The 17723-nt window shown below is 41.6% G+C and overlaps 2 protein-coding genes across 4 annotated transcripts in view; one reads left to right on the forward strand and one right to left on the reverse strand.

Moving 5' to 3' along the window:
• The first annotated feature begins 5922 nt into the window (after window positions 1-5922).
• On the forward strand, window positions 5923-9926 carry MBD3L1 (methyl-CpG binding domain protein 3 like 1). 3 transcript variants are annotated; one of them, XM_034657720.1, is made up of 3 exons: window positions 6967-6986; window positions 8428-8509; window positions 9238-9926. In XM_034657720.1, the coding sequence occupies exons 1-3, from the start codon at window positions 6967-6969 to the stop codon at window positions 9889-9891; spliced, it is 756 nt and encodes a 251-aa protein (XP_034513611.1). In that variant the 3' UTR covers window positions 9892-9926. The 3 variants fall into 3 exon arrangements, with proteins under 3 accessions (XP_019658043.2, XP_034513611.1, XP_011226642.3); XM_019802484.2 differs by lacking the exons at window positions 6967-6986; window positions 8428-8509 and adding an exon at window positions 5923-5977; XM_011228340.3 differs by lacking the exons at window positions 6967-6986; window positions 8428-8509 and adding an exon at window positions 8611-8697.
• A 23-nt stretch (window positions 9927-9949) lies between these two features.
• Window positions 9950-17723, reverse strand: part of LOC100473192 (mucin-16) — a 42441-nt gene continuing 34667 nt past the window's right edge. Inside the window, 4 exon segments of the mRNA XM_034660029.1 lie at window positions 9950-12149; window positions 13481-13560; window positions 13763-13804; window positions 15363-15529. Coding sequence (XP_034515920.1) covers window positions 12051-12149; window positions 13481-13560; window positions 13763-13804; window positions 15363-15529 — 388 coding nt within the window. The 3' untranslated portion in view covers window positions 9950-12050.

Raw genomic sequence — 17723 nt, forward strand, 5'->3', positions numbered from 1 at the left:
TTACTTTCCAACATACATGATGATAAGCATTTTATGCACATCACTCCTGAGTATTTTCACAGCAGATCTATAAGGAAGGTGCTATTATCTATCTACATTTTACAGATGAGGGAATTGATGCAGCATATTGCTAAAATTTTCATATTTCATAGAAATTTTAACACATATTGTCTGATTTTAAAATTTCTTATTGAATTCTCTTTTCATTAATAAAATATGTGTTATTCTAACAAGTAAGCAAAGAGTATGTAAAAAATGATTTAATAAAACTACAGTTTTCTTTGGATATAGTTAAGTATAGCATCACTTTATTATTTTTCTGCTCTCTGCCTCACATCTAGGAAGATACTTCCTCTTCTTATAAAGATGCCAGTCATTTGATTAGGCTCTGCCCTGTTGACCCCATTTTACCTTAATTACCTCTATAAAGACCTTATCGTCAAATACAGTCACATTCTGAGACACCGGGAGTTAGGGCTTCGACATAGGAATTGTAGTGGAAGGGGGTGGTGCATGTTTGAGCCCATAACAATCACTAATGGTTAAGGACTGGGACAACTCCCAAACATTATATGAGACCCGGACAAGGATATCTGCAGCATCACTAATGTTCCTAAGGACAAAATCATCTGCCCAGGAAATCCTAGAGGTTCTACTCACAATTTGATTTTCATTTTATTTATTTTTATTTATTCTTTTAGAGAGAGTGCACAAGTGGGGGGAGGGGCATAGAGAGAGGGAGAGAGAGAATCTCAAGCAGACTCCCTGCTGAGCACTGAGCCCCATGCAGGGCTCCATTCCACGACCCTGAGATCATGACCTGACCCAAAATCAAGAGTCAGACGCTTAACCGACCAAGCCACCCCAGTGCCCCATCGCAATTTGACTTATAATCAGTAAGCACATCATGGTGACTGCACACAAAACCAATGCATAAGAAGATTTTACACCTGAGGATAACACGTTGAAAATACAAGAGATAAAAAGAACTCCTGTTTAGATCAACAAAACATGAAAAATAGGAAGCAAAAACTTAATACCCAAATGGGGGGGGGGAAGAAATACCCAAATAGTAAAGGAAAAAATGTGGCTCATGGTTTGGGACGAGATGGTATAGACTAACTTTTCCCTGTTTCTTCCTGCTAAACATAATCTAAAGCCTTGGAAATAATTCAACAAATAATTGTATGAAGACTAAAAGATAGAAAGAGGAAGGTGGACTGGCTAAAGATCTCAACACTTGAGGAATGACACAGCAACAAGTTCCTTACATTTTATTAAAATTTCCCATTTACACAATTCTGATCGCCATAGATGCCTGCAACTTGGAATCACCAAGAGACCCAGGCAAAATAAGAGCTCTTAGACAAGCGTATTCTCTCTAGCTAAAGGGTCAGGTCATGGGAAACTCAGCAGGACAGAAACACTTTTTGTGATGCCCACCCTACCCTACTCAAACTCTGTGCTGTCAGTGGGAACTGAGTGGGGAGTATAGACACCTATTTCCTACCATCAGCTCAGGCAGCCCAGGCAGGCACTTTCTTACATGTTGACTTGGTCTCTACTGACTCCCTGATTCAGCAGCAGCAGATGCCCCAGGAAGACACTTTTCTGTCCCACCAGCAGCACCAACAAAGAGGAAGCCAGACACGGGGACTCTTGCCATTCGCTGGGCAACAGCAGGCATCCCAGGTGGGTGCTTTCCTATTCCACTGAAGCATCAGTGGACACAGAGCTGGGAGTCTGTTTCTTTGTCTCCCACTGGTGTGGTAAAAGATAGCCTGCTGGATCAGTGTCAGGGGAGAATGAGTAGGAAGTCTGGTCATTCACTCCTTCCCGGTCCAACCAAGTGCTATCAGCAGGCAACAAAGGGTTGCACTCCCTTTCCCAGCTAGCATATTGTCAGTGGAGATGGAATGAGACTCTGAACTTCCATTCCCTTCCAGTGGTGGCACGTGGCATCCCTTATTCTCTGAATTAAAGACAGAGAGAGGATCTTGGAGAGGAAGGAACTGGAGAAAGAACACGCCAAAAGTAAATTTCAGATCAAAGAAAATTACAAGGGACAAGAGAATTACTTGATGGTAAAAGAAGCATTCCAGCAAGAAGATAGTGATTACAACAGAGAATCAAAATATGTGAATCAAAAACTGATATATCATCACATTGTACACTATAAAAAAAGACACCACATTGTACAACCTAAATATTACAATTTTTGTTTGTCAACCATCTCTTAATAAAGCTGGAAAAAGAGAAAGAGAGAAGTGTATCAAAACATAGGATGGTTTTATTGATGCTAGATGATAGCTATATGCTAAAACAAACAAGTATAGCAAAACATTAAAATGGTAAAATCTATGGGGTGAGTATGCAGGGATTCACTGTAAAGTTCTTTCAATTGCTGTATTCTTGAAAATGCTCATAATTAAATCAGAATCTAAAACAAAAAGTAACTGGAAGGGAAAATAGAGGGATCCAAAATTATAATCGGGGACTTCAACACCCCCCTCAGAAATTTATGGCACTACTAGACAAAAAGTCAACAAAGATATAGAAGAACTGAACAATGTCATTAAATATCAGTATCCAATTAACATTTGTAGAACACTCAATTGACATTTATAGGACGCTACATCCAACAACAGCTCATACACATTCTTATCAGGTTCGCATGGAACATCCACCAAGACAGAACACATACTGGGTCATAAAACAAACGTCAACAAATTGAAATAAATAGAAATCATACAGGGTGTATTCTCTGACCATAATAGAACCATCCTTAAATCAACAACATAAAGATAACAAAAGAGCCTCCAAATAACTGGAAATTAATCAACCCGTTTATAAATAATTTATGGTTCAATAAGCACTCTCCAATGAACTTCTAAAAAAGATGGAATTACATAGACATGGATGGAACTGGAGGGTATTATGCTAAGTGAAATAAGTCAATCTGAGAAATGCAATTATCATATAGTTTCACTCATATGTGGAACATGTAGAGGACAATAGGAAAAGGGAGGGAAAACTGAATAGGAAGAAATCATTGAGGGAGACAAACCGTATGAGACACTTGACTCTGGGAAACAAACTGGAGGGTTGCAGAAAGGGGGGTGGTTGGAGCGTTGGGGTAACTGGGTGATGGGAATTAAAAAGGGCACGTGATATGATGAGCACTGTGTGTTACATTCAACTAATGAACCACTGAACATTATATCAAAAACTAATGATGTACTATACCTTGGCTAATTGAATTTAAATTAAAAAAAAGATGAAAATAATACAACATATCAAAATTTGTTGCATGCAGATGATGCAGTCCCTAGAGGGAAATTTGTAGAGCTAAACGCTTACATTAGAAAAGAGGAAAAGTCGGAAATCACTAATCTAAGCTCCCACCTCAAGAAATTTTAAAAAGAAGAGGAAAATAAACTCAAAGCAATTGGTAGTGCTCGCTTCGGCAGCACATATACTCAAAGCGATGACAATAATAATGTCAATAAATTCTAAAACAAATGCAATAGATAACATGAAAAAATGATAAAACATTAAAAAGGAAATAAAGCCCGTGATTAAATAAACTGTATTTATCAATGGTTTACAGTATTGTAAAGAATTCATCTTCACCCCAAATATTTGATTCAATGTAATAAAGTTAGAATAGAATCATAATGTAATTTTTAGATGAAGATGTTGATTCTTTTTTTTTTAAAGAATNGCCCGTGATTAAATAAACTGTATTTATCAATGGTTTACAGTATTGTAAAGAATTCATCTTCACCCCAAATATTTGATTCAATGTAATAAAGTTAGAATAGAATCATAATGTAATTTTTAGATGAAGATGTTGATTCTTTTTTTTTTTTAAAGATTTATTTATTTATTTATTCGACAGAGATAGAGACAGCCAGCGAGCGAGGGAACACAAGCAGGGGGAGTGGGAGAGGAAGAAGCAGGCTCATAGCGGAGGAGCCTGACGTGGGGCTCGATCCCATCACGCTGGGATCACGCCCTGAGCTGAAGGCAGACGCTTAACCGCTGTGCCACCCAGGCGCCCCAAGATGTTGATTCTTAAATGCACAAGGAAGTGAAATTTTTCTTTTCGTTTTCTTTTCTCTTACAGATTTATTTATTGAAGAGAGAGAGAGAGAGATGGAAACAGAGAGAGAGAGGGCGCAGGCGTATGGGTTGGGGTGGGGCAGGGGGAGAGAACCTTCAAGCAGACTCCCTGCTGAACTCAAAGCCCCACATGGGACTTGAGGGGGGGCTCTATCCCAGACCCTGAGGTCATGACCTGAGCCAAAATCAAGAGTTGGACACTTAGCTGACTGAGCCACCCAGGCACCTTGGAAGTGAAATTTTTCAAAGAGAAATAAGAACTTTTTTTGGGGGGGGTGAACAACAAGGGTGAACAACAAGGTGAACAACAAGGGGATATGGAAAAAGTAATATACCACAACATTCTCTAAAATTTGGTATGGAAGGAAAACCCCCAACAAATTGAAGGATATGGAGGTTCCAGAAGAAAACCCTTGTATATATGGCAGTTTAGTATTTGATAAATTCAGCATTTCAACTAAGTTGGAACATGATTATTTAAAATTAAGGAGAATATATTACGTCTTTTAAAATTTGGCTGATGTCTGCATTCAGAGAAAGTTTTAAAGCTAAAATTTAAATTTAAAAACTTTTCTAAAGTAGTTCAAATACAACACGGAAAAAGCATGTATAACTTAGATATTTGACCGAAATATGAATCTTTATACTGTCAGTTGGCAAAACAAAACACAGAAGGTACACGAAGGGGGGTCTGAAAAGTTCTTAGTTAGGAGACGAGTTTTCAGGGGTAGCGGAGTGGCTGAAGCAGTGGAGAACATACCGTGTATTCAGTGGTGGAAGACGTAGCTAGATATAGCAGCATATCCTCAGGGGTAGCATTAATCCGAGACGGAAGACCAACTGTGAGTCTCCATCGCTGAGGGTAGGTGTAGAAAGGGACTCTTCAAAAGGGAGGGGGAAATCCCTTGATAAATAGAGGTAAAAGAGTTTTGATTGTTTTCTAATATCTGAATGAATAAACATATCATGTTATGTATCTGAGTGGTTTATTGTTCAAAAGCCTAAAAATGTGATGGAGACTTAAGAGATAAAACCTGAATGCCTATTTCCCCTGGGACCCATTTTAATCCATAAAGCTCTTAAAGAGTAACTGGGGAGAAGGTTTCAGGCGCCTGCTTGGACAAAACCACAGGAGGTAATGAGGACCCTCAGTTTGCTCCCAAGACCCAGCACAGAAGAGCATCTGCATAGACCTCCAGCCAGGTAGGGAATGAGATGATACCTTGAGGGTTGGAATGTGGGTAAAGGTGCTTGGTACCCAGAACTCACCTTCCCATCCTGCCAGCCATGAGCTGGGGGATGCACGCGACAGAGTGCCAGGTTTCCCACACCTAACAACCTGCTCCTGCCCAGGAAGGCACCCGCTCCCCGTTTCCTGCTTTACCCCCCTTCCCTCCACACACACAGGAAGGGGGAAAGGGCGTGGGGCTGCCCTGGTGGGATCACGGTTGTGGCCTGGCCTGGACTGACCTGTCTGGGCTGCCCTGTGTTACCTTAGGGTACCCTGTGCCGAATGGCCAGAGGTGTTAGAAATAAGGGCTGAGCCAATGTCTGCAGCGACTGATAAGGTTCTCACTCTTGGCTCTCCTGAGGCCAGAGCCTCGGAAAGCGGGGAAATGACGGGACCACCTGTTGCTCTGTTGAGCATCTCTGGTCAGGTGAGCTGGGTGAGGGGCTGTCTCTAGAATGTGGGTGCCTGGTGACCAGAATTCTGTTGGGTTCTGTCACCAAGGAAGTGAGGTTGCTTCTTCAAGATTCCATTTCCTGGGCCCCTTCCTCCACTGAAACCCACCCAAAGCCTCCACTAGCCTGTTGACTGCTCGCCCCACTTGGCCGTGTCATCTCCGTAACGGTACACAAATACCCACCAGGCCGCCCCGCCGCTCCTTGGGGGTGTCACCAGGGTCCCAGCTTGGAAGGGACAGAGCTGAGTTCAGTCCTCTTTTTTTCTCTGTCAGTTCCCTGTCCTGGAAAAGCCTTTGTGCCACTGGGGGCCTCTCCAGTCTCCCAACCTGCACAGTGGGGTCCATGCTAGCAACGACTTCCTTTTGACATCACCAGGCGTACAGGAGCTTATATCTGCAACACCTGTGGGTTGGTGACACACGTATCTGATGAGTAGACTCAGAGATGAGAATTACAAGCAGGGGACAGAGCACAGAATACCACGCAAAACAGGCCTGGGTTCCAGCTCTATCATTTATTAGATATTTGACCTTGGGAAAGTTACTTACCTTGTCTGTGCCTCAGTTTCTCCATCTGTCATTGGCATAACAACAAGGGCACCTACTTTGTGAGGTCATGGAGAGCTATTAAAGGAGTAAATGTTTGAAAAAGGCTTGGAACATCTAACATATCTCAAGTGCTATATCTGTACATTACAAATAAAATTCATAAATTCTTCTGGCATGGACTGTAAGCTCCAGAGGGCAAAAGCCGGTGCCTTGATGTATGTAGAAAGTACTCCATAACAAAGGATGGATATATGAATGAACAACATTTATGAATGTATTACCTACGTCACACACGTCCCCCTGATATTCCCAAGAATATCATATCGAACATACTTGCTTTGTCTGGCATCCTCTTCTCTGCTTCTACCCAGGAATTACTGGGGGTTCTTGGACCCTGCTAACCCTGTACACTATAGATTCCCTTCTCTGTGTCAGCAAATCCTAGTCCTTGTCCAGTCCCTACAGCTCCCAGGCCAGCACCCTGATCCTTCTCTTTACCTGGGAGGGAAGGGTGACCCCCACAGCTTGGCACACACACAGAACATGAACCTTGGAGAAAATGTTTCCTTGGTCTGTAGCAGGTGGAAGAATGCAATGGCAGAGAGAGATGTGGGGAAAATCCTCCAGGTATTGTCAGAGGGGTGGAGCCAGGGGATTTGCCGGCAACAGCTGGTCTGGTTGGTGGGCCGCGGTGGTTAAACAGTTGGGAGGGCTGCCATGTTGCAGAAGTCTTAGTGTAATATCCATATCGTGGCTGTGCAATTAGAATCAGCCTGATGAGTCCTCATTAATCCAACCTCATCTGTTCCCTGACTCACAAATCCAGCAGTGATTTGATAATGATGATATTGTGTTCTATCATCTCATTTTTATTTATTGGCTAGAGTGATTATTATTTACACATTCTGTGTATTTTTAAAATGACCGTCCCTGAAAGAGTTTCCCAAACAAATTGAATTTATGATAGAAGCCAATGATGGGCAACTCACAAAAAATATTTATGCATAGTCTCTGGTTTGGCTATTCCTAATTGATAAATTATATGGACTTCTGACTTCTCTCTTGAGATCAAGTCCAGTTTGGACTCTGTGGGAGTGCAACCTCATGGCATTTGAGAAGTCATGGTGGGACGTCTACTCTGTGTGTGTGTGTGTGTGTGTGTGTGTGTGTGTGTGTGTGTGTGCTGTATCTTGCTATGGGGTGGAGGGAGACTCCTCTCCTTGGGAAAGTTTTTCCCAGACATTTTGCTCTGGGCTTTATTTCTACACATGGCTTGATCAGTACTGTCAATAGGACCACTAAGCACTCTGTAATATGGATTTTTAAAAATTTAGTAGCCACCTTAAAAAGATAAAAACAAATGTGTGGAGTGAATTTTAATAGTATATTTTAAAACATTACAACCAAGATATTTTTACCTGTGCATGCAATCAATGTAAAAATTAACAGAGATAGTTTACATTTTTGTGTGTGCTGAGTATCAGAAATCCAGCACTTTCCACTTACAACACCATCTCATTTTGTAAGTTGAATTCTGTTGGATGTATCTGCTTTGTATTTAGACTGTATACTATTCACAGATGTCAAATAGGATTCACATATCTAAGTTGTTGCAAACTTACCTGTAAGTGTTCCCCTTAAAGATCTTGTCATATGAATACTGAAAAGTTCCTACTGGGTCTAGTAACGAGTCACTGTGACCTTATCAAGGAGGCAGCCACCGAATGGGGAGAGCAGGGGGAAGAGTGGGGTGGTCGGAGGAGGGGCTTGAAGATGAGGCCCCAGGAGCACAGGGTGTAAATGACCTTTTCTCAGTGATTCACAATGAACAGGGAGGAGTATAAAGGGCCATTTCTCTGTGAGATATCAGGCAAGTTAAGGGATCTTGGATGTGTATGAAGTAAAAAGAAAAGTAGGGAATGTTTGAAACAAGCTTTGCATAAAGCCATGGAATAAATGTGCCAACACGTAAAAATAAAGTAAAACTTCCAGGCACGATGGATGCTTCGCAGTGGGTGCAGATGATTTTGGATTTATAGTGGTACTAAATTATGTGTGCTCTTCTCAGCAGTTGTCCTAAGATTAGCAGAAGCTATGGCATGGTGGATAACCAGGGTCTTCCAGATTTGAAATTTTACAAGGCAGATACGGTAAGTGTTAAGGAATTCTGAATTATTCCAAGGGAATTATTGAGATCATAGACCATGGAATCCAGGATTGCTAGGAATAGGAGAGAAAGTAAGGTGAAGATATGGTGATCTGGCATCACTTCCAACCTTGAGGGACAGGTTAACTATGGTATAAGTGTTTGAGTGAAAACTGAAAATCAGGAATTGTGGTGGGTGAATATGTTTTCTGAATTATTTATTTGGACCATGACCATGTGGGTTGATGTAAACGTCTAGGATATTGGAGTGAGTTGTTAAGAGTGGGGTGGATGATAATTTCACTATTGGTTTAAGCTCTGAAGGAGCTATGAAAACCAAGTGGTCAACAGGTTGACCAAATGAATAGTCACCTAACGCAGAAGAATGGTGGGGCTGGAGATTTAAAAAAAAAAGACCGGGCACCGTGTGTCTGGGGGTGGGGAGGAAGGCCAGGATTTGTATGGTTGAGAGTGACAAGGACAAGTGAGAATAAATCATAAAAGAGAGGGTCTTACAAGATGGTGAAGGAGAAATGATCTGGAGTAGGTCCTGAATTTTGACCATGAACTTTCTAGTTTTGACCCAAATCTATTTGATGACATCCCAGGACACAGGTCAGATCTATCCTCAGAGGTAGAGAAGGAAGGTGGAAGTACAAGATAACTGATACAATGGTGCTAAGGCAGCCTTCACTTGTCATTTTAATCCAATCTCATGATTTATTTTTATAGGGTAAAAGGAAAAGAAGTATGATGGTCAAGACTCCACAGAGGAAGCAACATGATTGTGGAAACCAATCCAAACCAAAGTCTCGTTTAAGTGTCTCAATCCCTTTGAGGATGTCCAGTTACATATTCAAGAAGCCAGTTACCAGAATCACATCCCATCCTGGCAATGAGGTCAGATGCCATCCCTGGGAGGAAACCTTGGACAAACCCCAACAGGTGTGCTGGCAGAAGAGGCTGCAAGGTCTCCAGGCTCGCAGCAGCGCGGGGGAACCATTAAGCACTCTGGATCTTGCCAAAGCCTTGCAAAAACTTGCACCTAGGTGCACAGGTGAATATCTGCCAGGTGTTCTTGCAGGTGGTCTGAACTCCAGCTCCACACCCACCCCTGCCGTGTCTTCGGATTTGGCAAAGGAGGTTCCAGGAGCTGGTCTGGGTATCCCACAGCTCCTGTGCAAACAATTTCTGGTGACTGAGGAAGATATCAAGAAGCAGGAAAGGAAAGTGAAGACAGCAAGAGAAAGGTTGGCCACAGCACTGGCTGTAGACAGACTCGCTAGAGAGGCAGAGAAAAGGAGGGGCCAAGAAGGACATCCCGAAAAGCACCACCAAAAAAGAGAGAAGCTAGCTCAGATGAAATGGAGCACGGCACTTTATTAGTCTCTCTGCAGTGTCCACTATGTCTTTGCGCTCTGAGCCCTCAAAACTTTAATATGTACCAGTACTTTCTTGTATTAAATTATTTTGTGTGACACAGACAATAGAGACAGTGATCTTTCTGAGCTGCAAGACTGGGTTTCTGGCAAGGGGAGAAAGGAGATCTTTCCATGTTGTACTGTTATCTTTCCTTCCTGTGTATGTTATTTGTATTTTAAAATCAACAGAGACTGGTCAAAATCATGGGAATATTTAGTGTTCTGCCCTCACAGTCAGGGTAAAACACGCCTAGCTGAAACGGACTATTCTTTTTGTGTTAATATTCCAATAGATTCCGACATAATATTTTTTTTATGTTCTCAAAGAAGATATCTATTTGTAGGTCTCTATTTTTCTGTTCTTTGTTGCATGTTAATTCAGAGTTCAGTACAAGGGAATAACAGACTTCTCACTTTTGAAAATATCTGTACGTGTTGGAAACTTGATTCATGAACACTGATGTGCCATTTTGGAGATCACGATGTCATGACAGACCGCCTGCAGCATCATTCATCTATCACTGAGCTACAGCTCACTGGGATTTAATTGTCAGTTTACTTGAGCAGCCTGCGGTAATATTCCAATCCTTTTCATCATTACTTAACTTTTGTCTCATGGAATCATCAGTATCTGAGAATGAGTTATTAAAAAATAATATTTGTAACATTTCTATCTTCCCTAAAAATGAGTTATTTTAAATTTGAATCTTCTCTCCTCTATTCTTCCATGAGGCACTCATCTGGAATTTTAGAATGTGTTTTAACATCTTGTTTTAAAACTAATTCTGATTTAGATACACCGAATTTTTTCTTTTCCTCATGACTCCTGCTACATTTTTCTGGATTCACATTTCTGCTTCCTGATGTCAACAATAGTTGACTGGGTCTTGGACTGAAGGCCTTTGGCAGGTCAACGTTGAGTGTGTCTGTAGTTCAGAAAGCTTTTTCTCTTTTTCTTTGACAGATAGTGTGGTGAGGTGTTAATTTAGGTTCTTAGTAATTTTTTTTTTGCTTCCTGGTTGTTTAGTATTTCTGAGCCTCCATGTCATCAGCTATAAAATGGGAACACAGCTCTCAAGGGGTGGGGAGGTACCTGAGATGATGCACGTGGGGGCTAGAGATTGAGAGTGCAGCTGGGAAAGTTTGCCACTCATGTTGCTTAGTAGATATTAAGGCGTCAACAATGATAGTTCTCGTTATCATTATTATAATCTCCAGAGAAGGCATTCTCAGAGAATGACTGCTTAAGACTGAGGATATGAAGCTCACACCAAATCAGTTTGAATGGGTGGCATTGCTGTGACTTCTCTGCCTTGGGTGTCTTCAGCTGTGGTCGTCTGCAAAATGTGTAGAGATCACGCCAACTATTCCCACAATCCCAAAGCAAGACAGCACAGCTTGCCTCGTGCCTAGCTCATCTGGGGCTGCTTGCTGGGAGACCCTCCTCTGTTGGGAGACAGCTGGAGTCAGTGCAGAGAAAGATGAAGAAAGACTATCTAGCTTTCTCCTCAGGTTTCTTCTTTCCCACTGAGTGTTATTTATCTTTATATCCAAAGCAGACATTATGGCTCTCAAGCCTTGGGATTTCTCTGGGACTGAGGCTTCCCGGATACCTAGTGATTTCAGCTCCAAGTCCTTCCTGACTCACTCATTCCTTCTTGGACCATTTCCCATCTTGGAGGACCCACGAAGGGAGAGGAGCCACTGAGGCAGACTGGTCTGGAAGTCCTGGTGAACCTGAGCTTCAGGGAATGAGACAGTGTTAGGGGGACTTTGGGGGTGGGGAAACATGGAGGAACGGACGTGGGTGTCGTGGCCGGCACTAGAGCCAAGGGGAGGTGTGCTCCACGGTTTCGAGGAAGGGAAACCTCGCACTGAGGTGGGATGTTGATGTTCCATGATGACAATGTCTGGGTCTCTTGCCAGTTCTGGTGCCTCTGAGGGACGAAATGGCGTGAAACCAAAAGACAGTTGTCCTTCAAGACTCAGTGAAAGGGAAAACCTTCCATCTTGATCCCCTGTGAACTAGTCAGGGGCAAGTCAAGAAGGGCCCAGAGACTGTGTCCGACCAATGTGGTTTATTCCTGTTCCAGCCAAGCTCCGCTGCAGCCTCAGGCGGAGCTCTCACTGCAGCTTCCTCAGGTCCAGGTGTGGCAGGTAATAGCCCAGGCTGTGCTGCTGAACCTCGTAGTCTCCCTCCTTCTTCCGCCGGCGGACAGTGACCTGCGAGGGCAAGGAGAGGGCATGAGAATGGCCCGGGACCACAGGGATGGGGATGGCCAAAGCCACAGGTGCCTGCTGCCCCCCGTGTGTCTCTCGACCCTTTTCTACTTCATTTTCTCTCATGCATGCCTTGTCCCTCTTTTATCTCTTTCTCGTCTCTCTTCCCTTTAACTCTGTTTTTCTACCCTCTTCTCCGATATCCCATTCATAACCGCTCCCTCCTCCTCCACACAGTGTACAATGAACTGTATGCATGTAAAGTGAACGTTTCCTAAGTTTTGATTATGACTTCGTGAACCATCACAAATAAGACGAGGAATGCTCGTCATCCCCAAAAGTGTCCTCATGCTCCTTTGTAATTCCTCCTTCCCTGCTATTTGCAAACACATTCTCGTTCCCAGGCAACCCCCGATCTGATTGCTTTCCCTGTAGATTAGCTCGTATTCTGCGTTTACAAACAGGATCATACACTATGGGCTCATCGTTATCTAGCTTCTTTCGCTCCATGTCAGTGCATGTATTTATAATTCATTCCTTTTTATTGCTGAATTAGTATTCCATTGTGGGTTTAACCACGGTTTGTTTATCCATTCACCTGTTGATGGACCTCTGTGTTGTTTTCAGTTTTGGGGTAGTAAAATAAAGTTATTATAAATATTTGGGTAAAAGTCTTTGTATAGATATTCTATTCTATTCTATTCTATTCTATTCTATTCTATTCTATTCTATTCTATTCTATTCTTTTATTTTTCTTGCATGAATTCCTAGGAGTGGAACGGCTGGGTAGGTATATGTATCCTTTAAAGATGCATCCATGCTATTTCTCACGAGCACTGTTTGAGAGTTCTGGTAGTTCCTCATCTTCACCACCACTTGTCAGAGTCAATCTTTTTAATTTTAGCCGTCCTCTTGTGTCATAGTATCTCATTATGACTTTCACTTATATTTCCCTAAGACTTCTGTTGTTTAAAAGAAGGAGAAAGCAAGGGGCATTGGGTGACTCAGTCAGTTAAGAGGCCGACTCTTGATTTCAGCTCAGGTCATGATCTCAGGGTCCTAGGATTGAGCCCCACATCAGGCTCTGCGTTCTGTGGGGAGTCTGCTTGAGGATTCTCTCTCTCCCTCTCCCTCTGCCCCTCCATCTGCTCATACTCTTTTTCTCTCAAATAAATAAATCTTTAAAAAATAATTTAAAAAAAGAAAAAAGCAAGATACACACAAACTGTGAGAAAAATTCATAAAACATATTCCCAGCAAAGGACATATATTTATAAAAGATAAAGAACTCTTATAACCCAATAGTAAAAAGACAAGCAAGCCTCCTTACTTACCAGGAAGCAGCAGACCAGGCATGTGATGAGTACCAAGAGTCCCGCCAAGCAGATAAGGATGATGGCCCAGAAAGGGAGGTCTGCGGAGACAAGTGCTGGTGTGGGTCACTTCCTGGCATTCCCCTAGGGCTCCTGTTCTCCCTGCGCTGTGCCTAACAGTCCCTGACATGGGTTGTTCAGCTTTCATCATTATCAAGACTCTGGGTACATGGTTTTCTTTGACTAGGTACAGCATCAAGACATTCCTTCCCCATCTTGGGCTGGGGTTTCTTTGAGGCTTACCAGAATTCTCAGTCAAGACATCATTTCTGTTGGGAGAATACCCTGGAAGTGAATGAAATGGAGAATGCATGTGAGTGTGTTTTATGCTTTGTTTTGTTTTGTTTTTATGCTTTTTAAATAAAACTTTTCAAATACACAGAAAAATAGAACAATATCAAAACATACATCATCTAGACTTAACAATATATATTTCACCCAATTAAAACTATTTCATCCAATGTATAAATTGTCAGCACTTGTCAACCTTGCTTCATTCATATTTTCACTGAAATGTTGAAGCAGAAATCATGATATTCACCCATTTTTCTCTAAAAAATGAGGACACTTTGCTACATGAGCCAAGGCTATTATCGCACTCCAGGAGTGTAATGAATTAAATCAAATTCATACCTCTGGGCAAGGAGGACTGAAATTGGGCTGGGTTATCTTATGATGGTTGGGGGGAGAATGGCAAGCCCAAGGGACAGTTCTAAATTTGTAATTCCCACTCAAATGTTCTCTTTTCTGCCCAGAAACACATTCACCCCTTCTCCTTTACCAAGCTATTTTATACTCATTTTCCAGGATTCACCTACAATGTAATTTCTTCCAGGAAGTCTTCTCTGATGACCACTCCCAAGTATGAATTATATTTCACACCAAATAACTAATACTTTCCAATTGCCTATTCTTGTTATCACAACTGCAACATAAACCCCCAGGGTAGAGACACACACCCATCAGGCACGGGGGAGAGTTTCAGGTCACCCTACTGTACAACCTCTCCCTGGCCAACTCCTTACAGGTGTGCTTTCCAATATGGAGCAGCTACAAGTGGCTTCTTAAATTAAAAATAATTTTAATCAAATCAAGTTAAAAATCTGGTACCTTGGTAACATTAAAAATCAGTAACTATAAAAGCCAGTCACAATGGCCAGACTTTAAGTACCCAATAGTCACATGTGTCTATGACACTGGACAGCACAGATATAGAACATCCCATCATGCGGAAAGTTCTACTGCATGGTGCTGATCCAGAGCAGAACTTGGCAAACTATAGCCTATGGGCCAAGTCAGGTCCATATTTATACAGGTCCTCTTTTTATACAGCCTGTCTTGGAGAAAAGAAGTCCATCCCCTATGCTTGTCAAGTCTGGTTCACATACAGCTCAGAGCTAGAGTCCCTCACTGACCACTGGCCATGTGACTTTCAGTACTGGGACGAGAAACAGAATTCCAGAGAGGGGGAAGTAACCAGCCTGAGGTTACAGACCTATCTCCAAAAAGGCAAGAATCTCCAATATCCCACTGGNCTAGAGTCCCTCACTGACCACTGGCCATGTGACTTTCAGTACTGGGACGAGAAACAGAATTCCAGAGAGGGGAAGTAACCAGCCTGAGGTTACAGACCTATCTCCAAAAAGGCAAGAATCTCCAATATCCCACTGCGTGTGCCTTCTTCTCCCTCAATGGTGGATAAAGCCTGGGGGGTATGCCACCTCCTGTCAGCCTAAAGAAGTTTAATGCTGACTCAGCCCCGGGTCTCCAGATTCCCAGGAAAGGCCCCACATGTGAAGGTTGGACCCCCCCCACTCCTGCCCCAATGACCAAGAAGCCTTACCATCCACAAGGACACTGTTTCTGTCCAGGGTAAAGTTCTGCAGCTGGGTACCATTTTTAGTCAGCCTCAGGAACTCCAAATAGATGGCAACTCTGTCCAGTCTCCGAGCCAATGGTGAAAAGGTACACAGGGAGTCCACCCCAGTGTGGTTGCTATGGGGGACAGACCTAGAAGGGCAAAAGGGATGAACAAGGGTATCTTGAATTCCACCCTGCTTCTAGGTCCTGTTCAAAAGAACTTTCTGCAATGATACAAACATTTGTATCTGCAATATCAAAACACAGTCATTATTAGCTCTTTTGTTGTTGAGCACTTAAAATATGCTAGCATGGGTGAGGAACTGAATGTCTCATTTTATTTAGTTTAATTAGTTTATAAGTAAAAAGCCACGGGGAGAACATTTTTGAAATGTTTTCAGTAAGGGCATCCAAAAATCCATAAAATCATTGAGAACACTAGCAAGAATGGTCAAAACCAACTTTTTCAGTAGTCTAGAAATTAACCAAAGGCCTGCAACAATCTGAAGATCATTTAGTTAAGAAAAAAAAATGGCTGAATCTTAGTAAAGGAAACAAGATTTACGGCATTAGAACTTGCATTATTCCCAACTTGCTCTCATAATATCCGCAGAAACTTTGAAAGCCACCAGTATGAGAACCATGGAAGCTGTGAAAACCAGCAGCCTAGCAGCCATAATCTATTTGGAATTCCCCCAAAAGACCCATTCCCATTGAATTTTCAATGGTTCACTTGTCTGCAGAGTCCTTTAAAAAGCCCCATTTTCTGGGCTTGTCTTTATTTGACTCAGAGACTTTTCAGTGAGGAAAGCCTATTTCCAGAGCACGTGCTAAAAACAATCAGTGATAGTTGTTTAACATGGCAGCTGCCTGAGGGAGCAATACCGGTTGGGGCAGGCAAGAGGTGAGTCAAAAACTTTTTAAAAAGTGGGTATGAGATGTCCCTGAGGGGTTTTGAAAAGCTCCAGTGGGTTTGTGGGGGAGATCTAGAAGGTCACAAGTGTGTGGGGTTGTGTGAATACTTGAAAAGGTCTTAATCTCTCACCTCTAGCTAAAAGGTTTCAGATATTAATATCTGAAAAAAATTATCAGTGGAATAAAGCATATTAATAGAATAAAGGACAAAAACACACAACCTCAGACACACCCAAAAAAAGAATTTGAGAAAATACATCCTTCACGATTGAAAAAAATAAAAAGCTAAACAAACTAGGAATAGAAAGAAAGTTGCTCAACCTGAAAAATAGCGTCCATGATAAACCGACAGATAAAACCATACTCCGTGGTGAAAGACAAAAATTTTTTCCTAAGACCACAGACAAGACAGTGTTGTCTTCCCTCATATCATATCTTATTTACATTTTAATAAATGTAATTTTAATAAAACAATTAGGCAAGAAAAAGAAGAACAAGCATTCAGATTGGAAGGAAAGATGTAAAATTATCTCTATTTGCAGAAGACATATTATTAAATATAGAAAATCGTAATACACACACACACGAAACTGAAAACTATTAGTTCAGCATGAATGTAAGATATAAGACCAGTATACAAAAATCAATTGTATTTATATACACTAGTAATTAACATTCTTAAGATGAAATTAATAAAATAATTCTATTTATAATAGCATCAAAGAAGAAAATACAAAACACTTAGGGATAAATTTAACAAAAGCGTTGTGAGATTTATATACCGAAAACTATAAAATATGTTGAAAGAAATTTTAAAATACCTGAATACATGGAAGAGCACTCCATGCTTATGGACTGAGGATTTATTATTGTTAAAATACTCCCCAAATTGATCAACAGATTAAGTGCAACCCCTACCAAAATCCCAGCTGTCTTTTATAGAAATTAACAAGCTGATTCTAAAATCCATATGGAGTTGCAAGGGTCCTCAAATAGCAAACCAGTATGGAGGAAGTACAGAACTAGAGAATTCTATTTCCCAATTCCAAAACTTACTACCAAGCACAGTAATAAAAACAGTGGCCATTAGTATAAGAATAAACATATAGTCAGTGGAATTGAACATAGGGTAAGGGAAGGAGAAATAAAATAAAAACAGGGAGGCAAACCGTAACACACTCTTAACTATAGGGAACAAACTGAGGGTTGTTGGAGGGGAGGTCGGTGGGGGATAGGGTAATTGGGAGATGGGCATTAAGGAGGGCACTTGATGTAATGAGCACTGGGTGTTATATGCAACTGATGAATCACTACATACTACCCTTGAAACTAATAAGATACTATATGTTATCTAACTTTAATTTAAATAAAAAATTTATATAGAACTTGCATCCATAAACGAACTCATGCAATCATGGACAACTGATTT

Source organism: Ailuropoda melanoleuca, chromosome 4 (genome assembly GCF_002007445.2).
Source record: "Ailuropoda melanoleuca isolate Jingjing chromosome 4, ASM200744v2, whole genome shotgun sequence".
NCBI lineage: Eukaryota > Metazoa > Chordata > Mammalia > Carnivora > Ursidae > Ailuropoda > Ailuropoda melanoleuca.

Bases quoted from the DNA above. Each gene is read 5' to 3' on its own strand.
- MBD3L1 (XM_034657720.1), top strand. From the start codon at position 6,967: ATGTGGGGAAAATCCTCCAG. The intron at 6,987-8,427 runs GTATTGTCAGAG...TGCTCTTCTCAG, and splicing joins ATGTGGGGAAAATCCTCCAG to CAGTTGTCCTAAGATTAGCA. The intron at 8,510-9,237 runs GTAAGTGTTAAG...TTATTTTTATAG, and splicing joins AATTTTACAAGGCAGATACG to GGTAAAAGGAAAAGAAGTAT.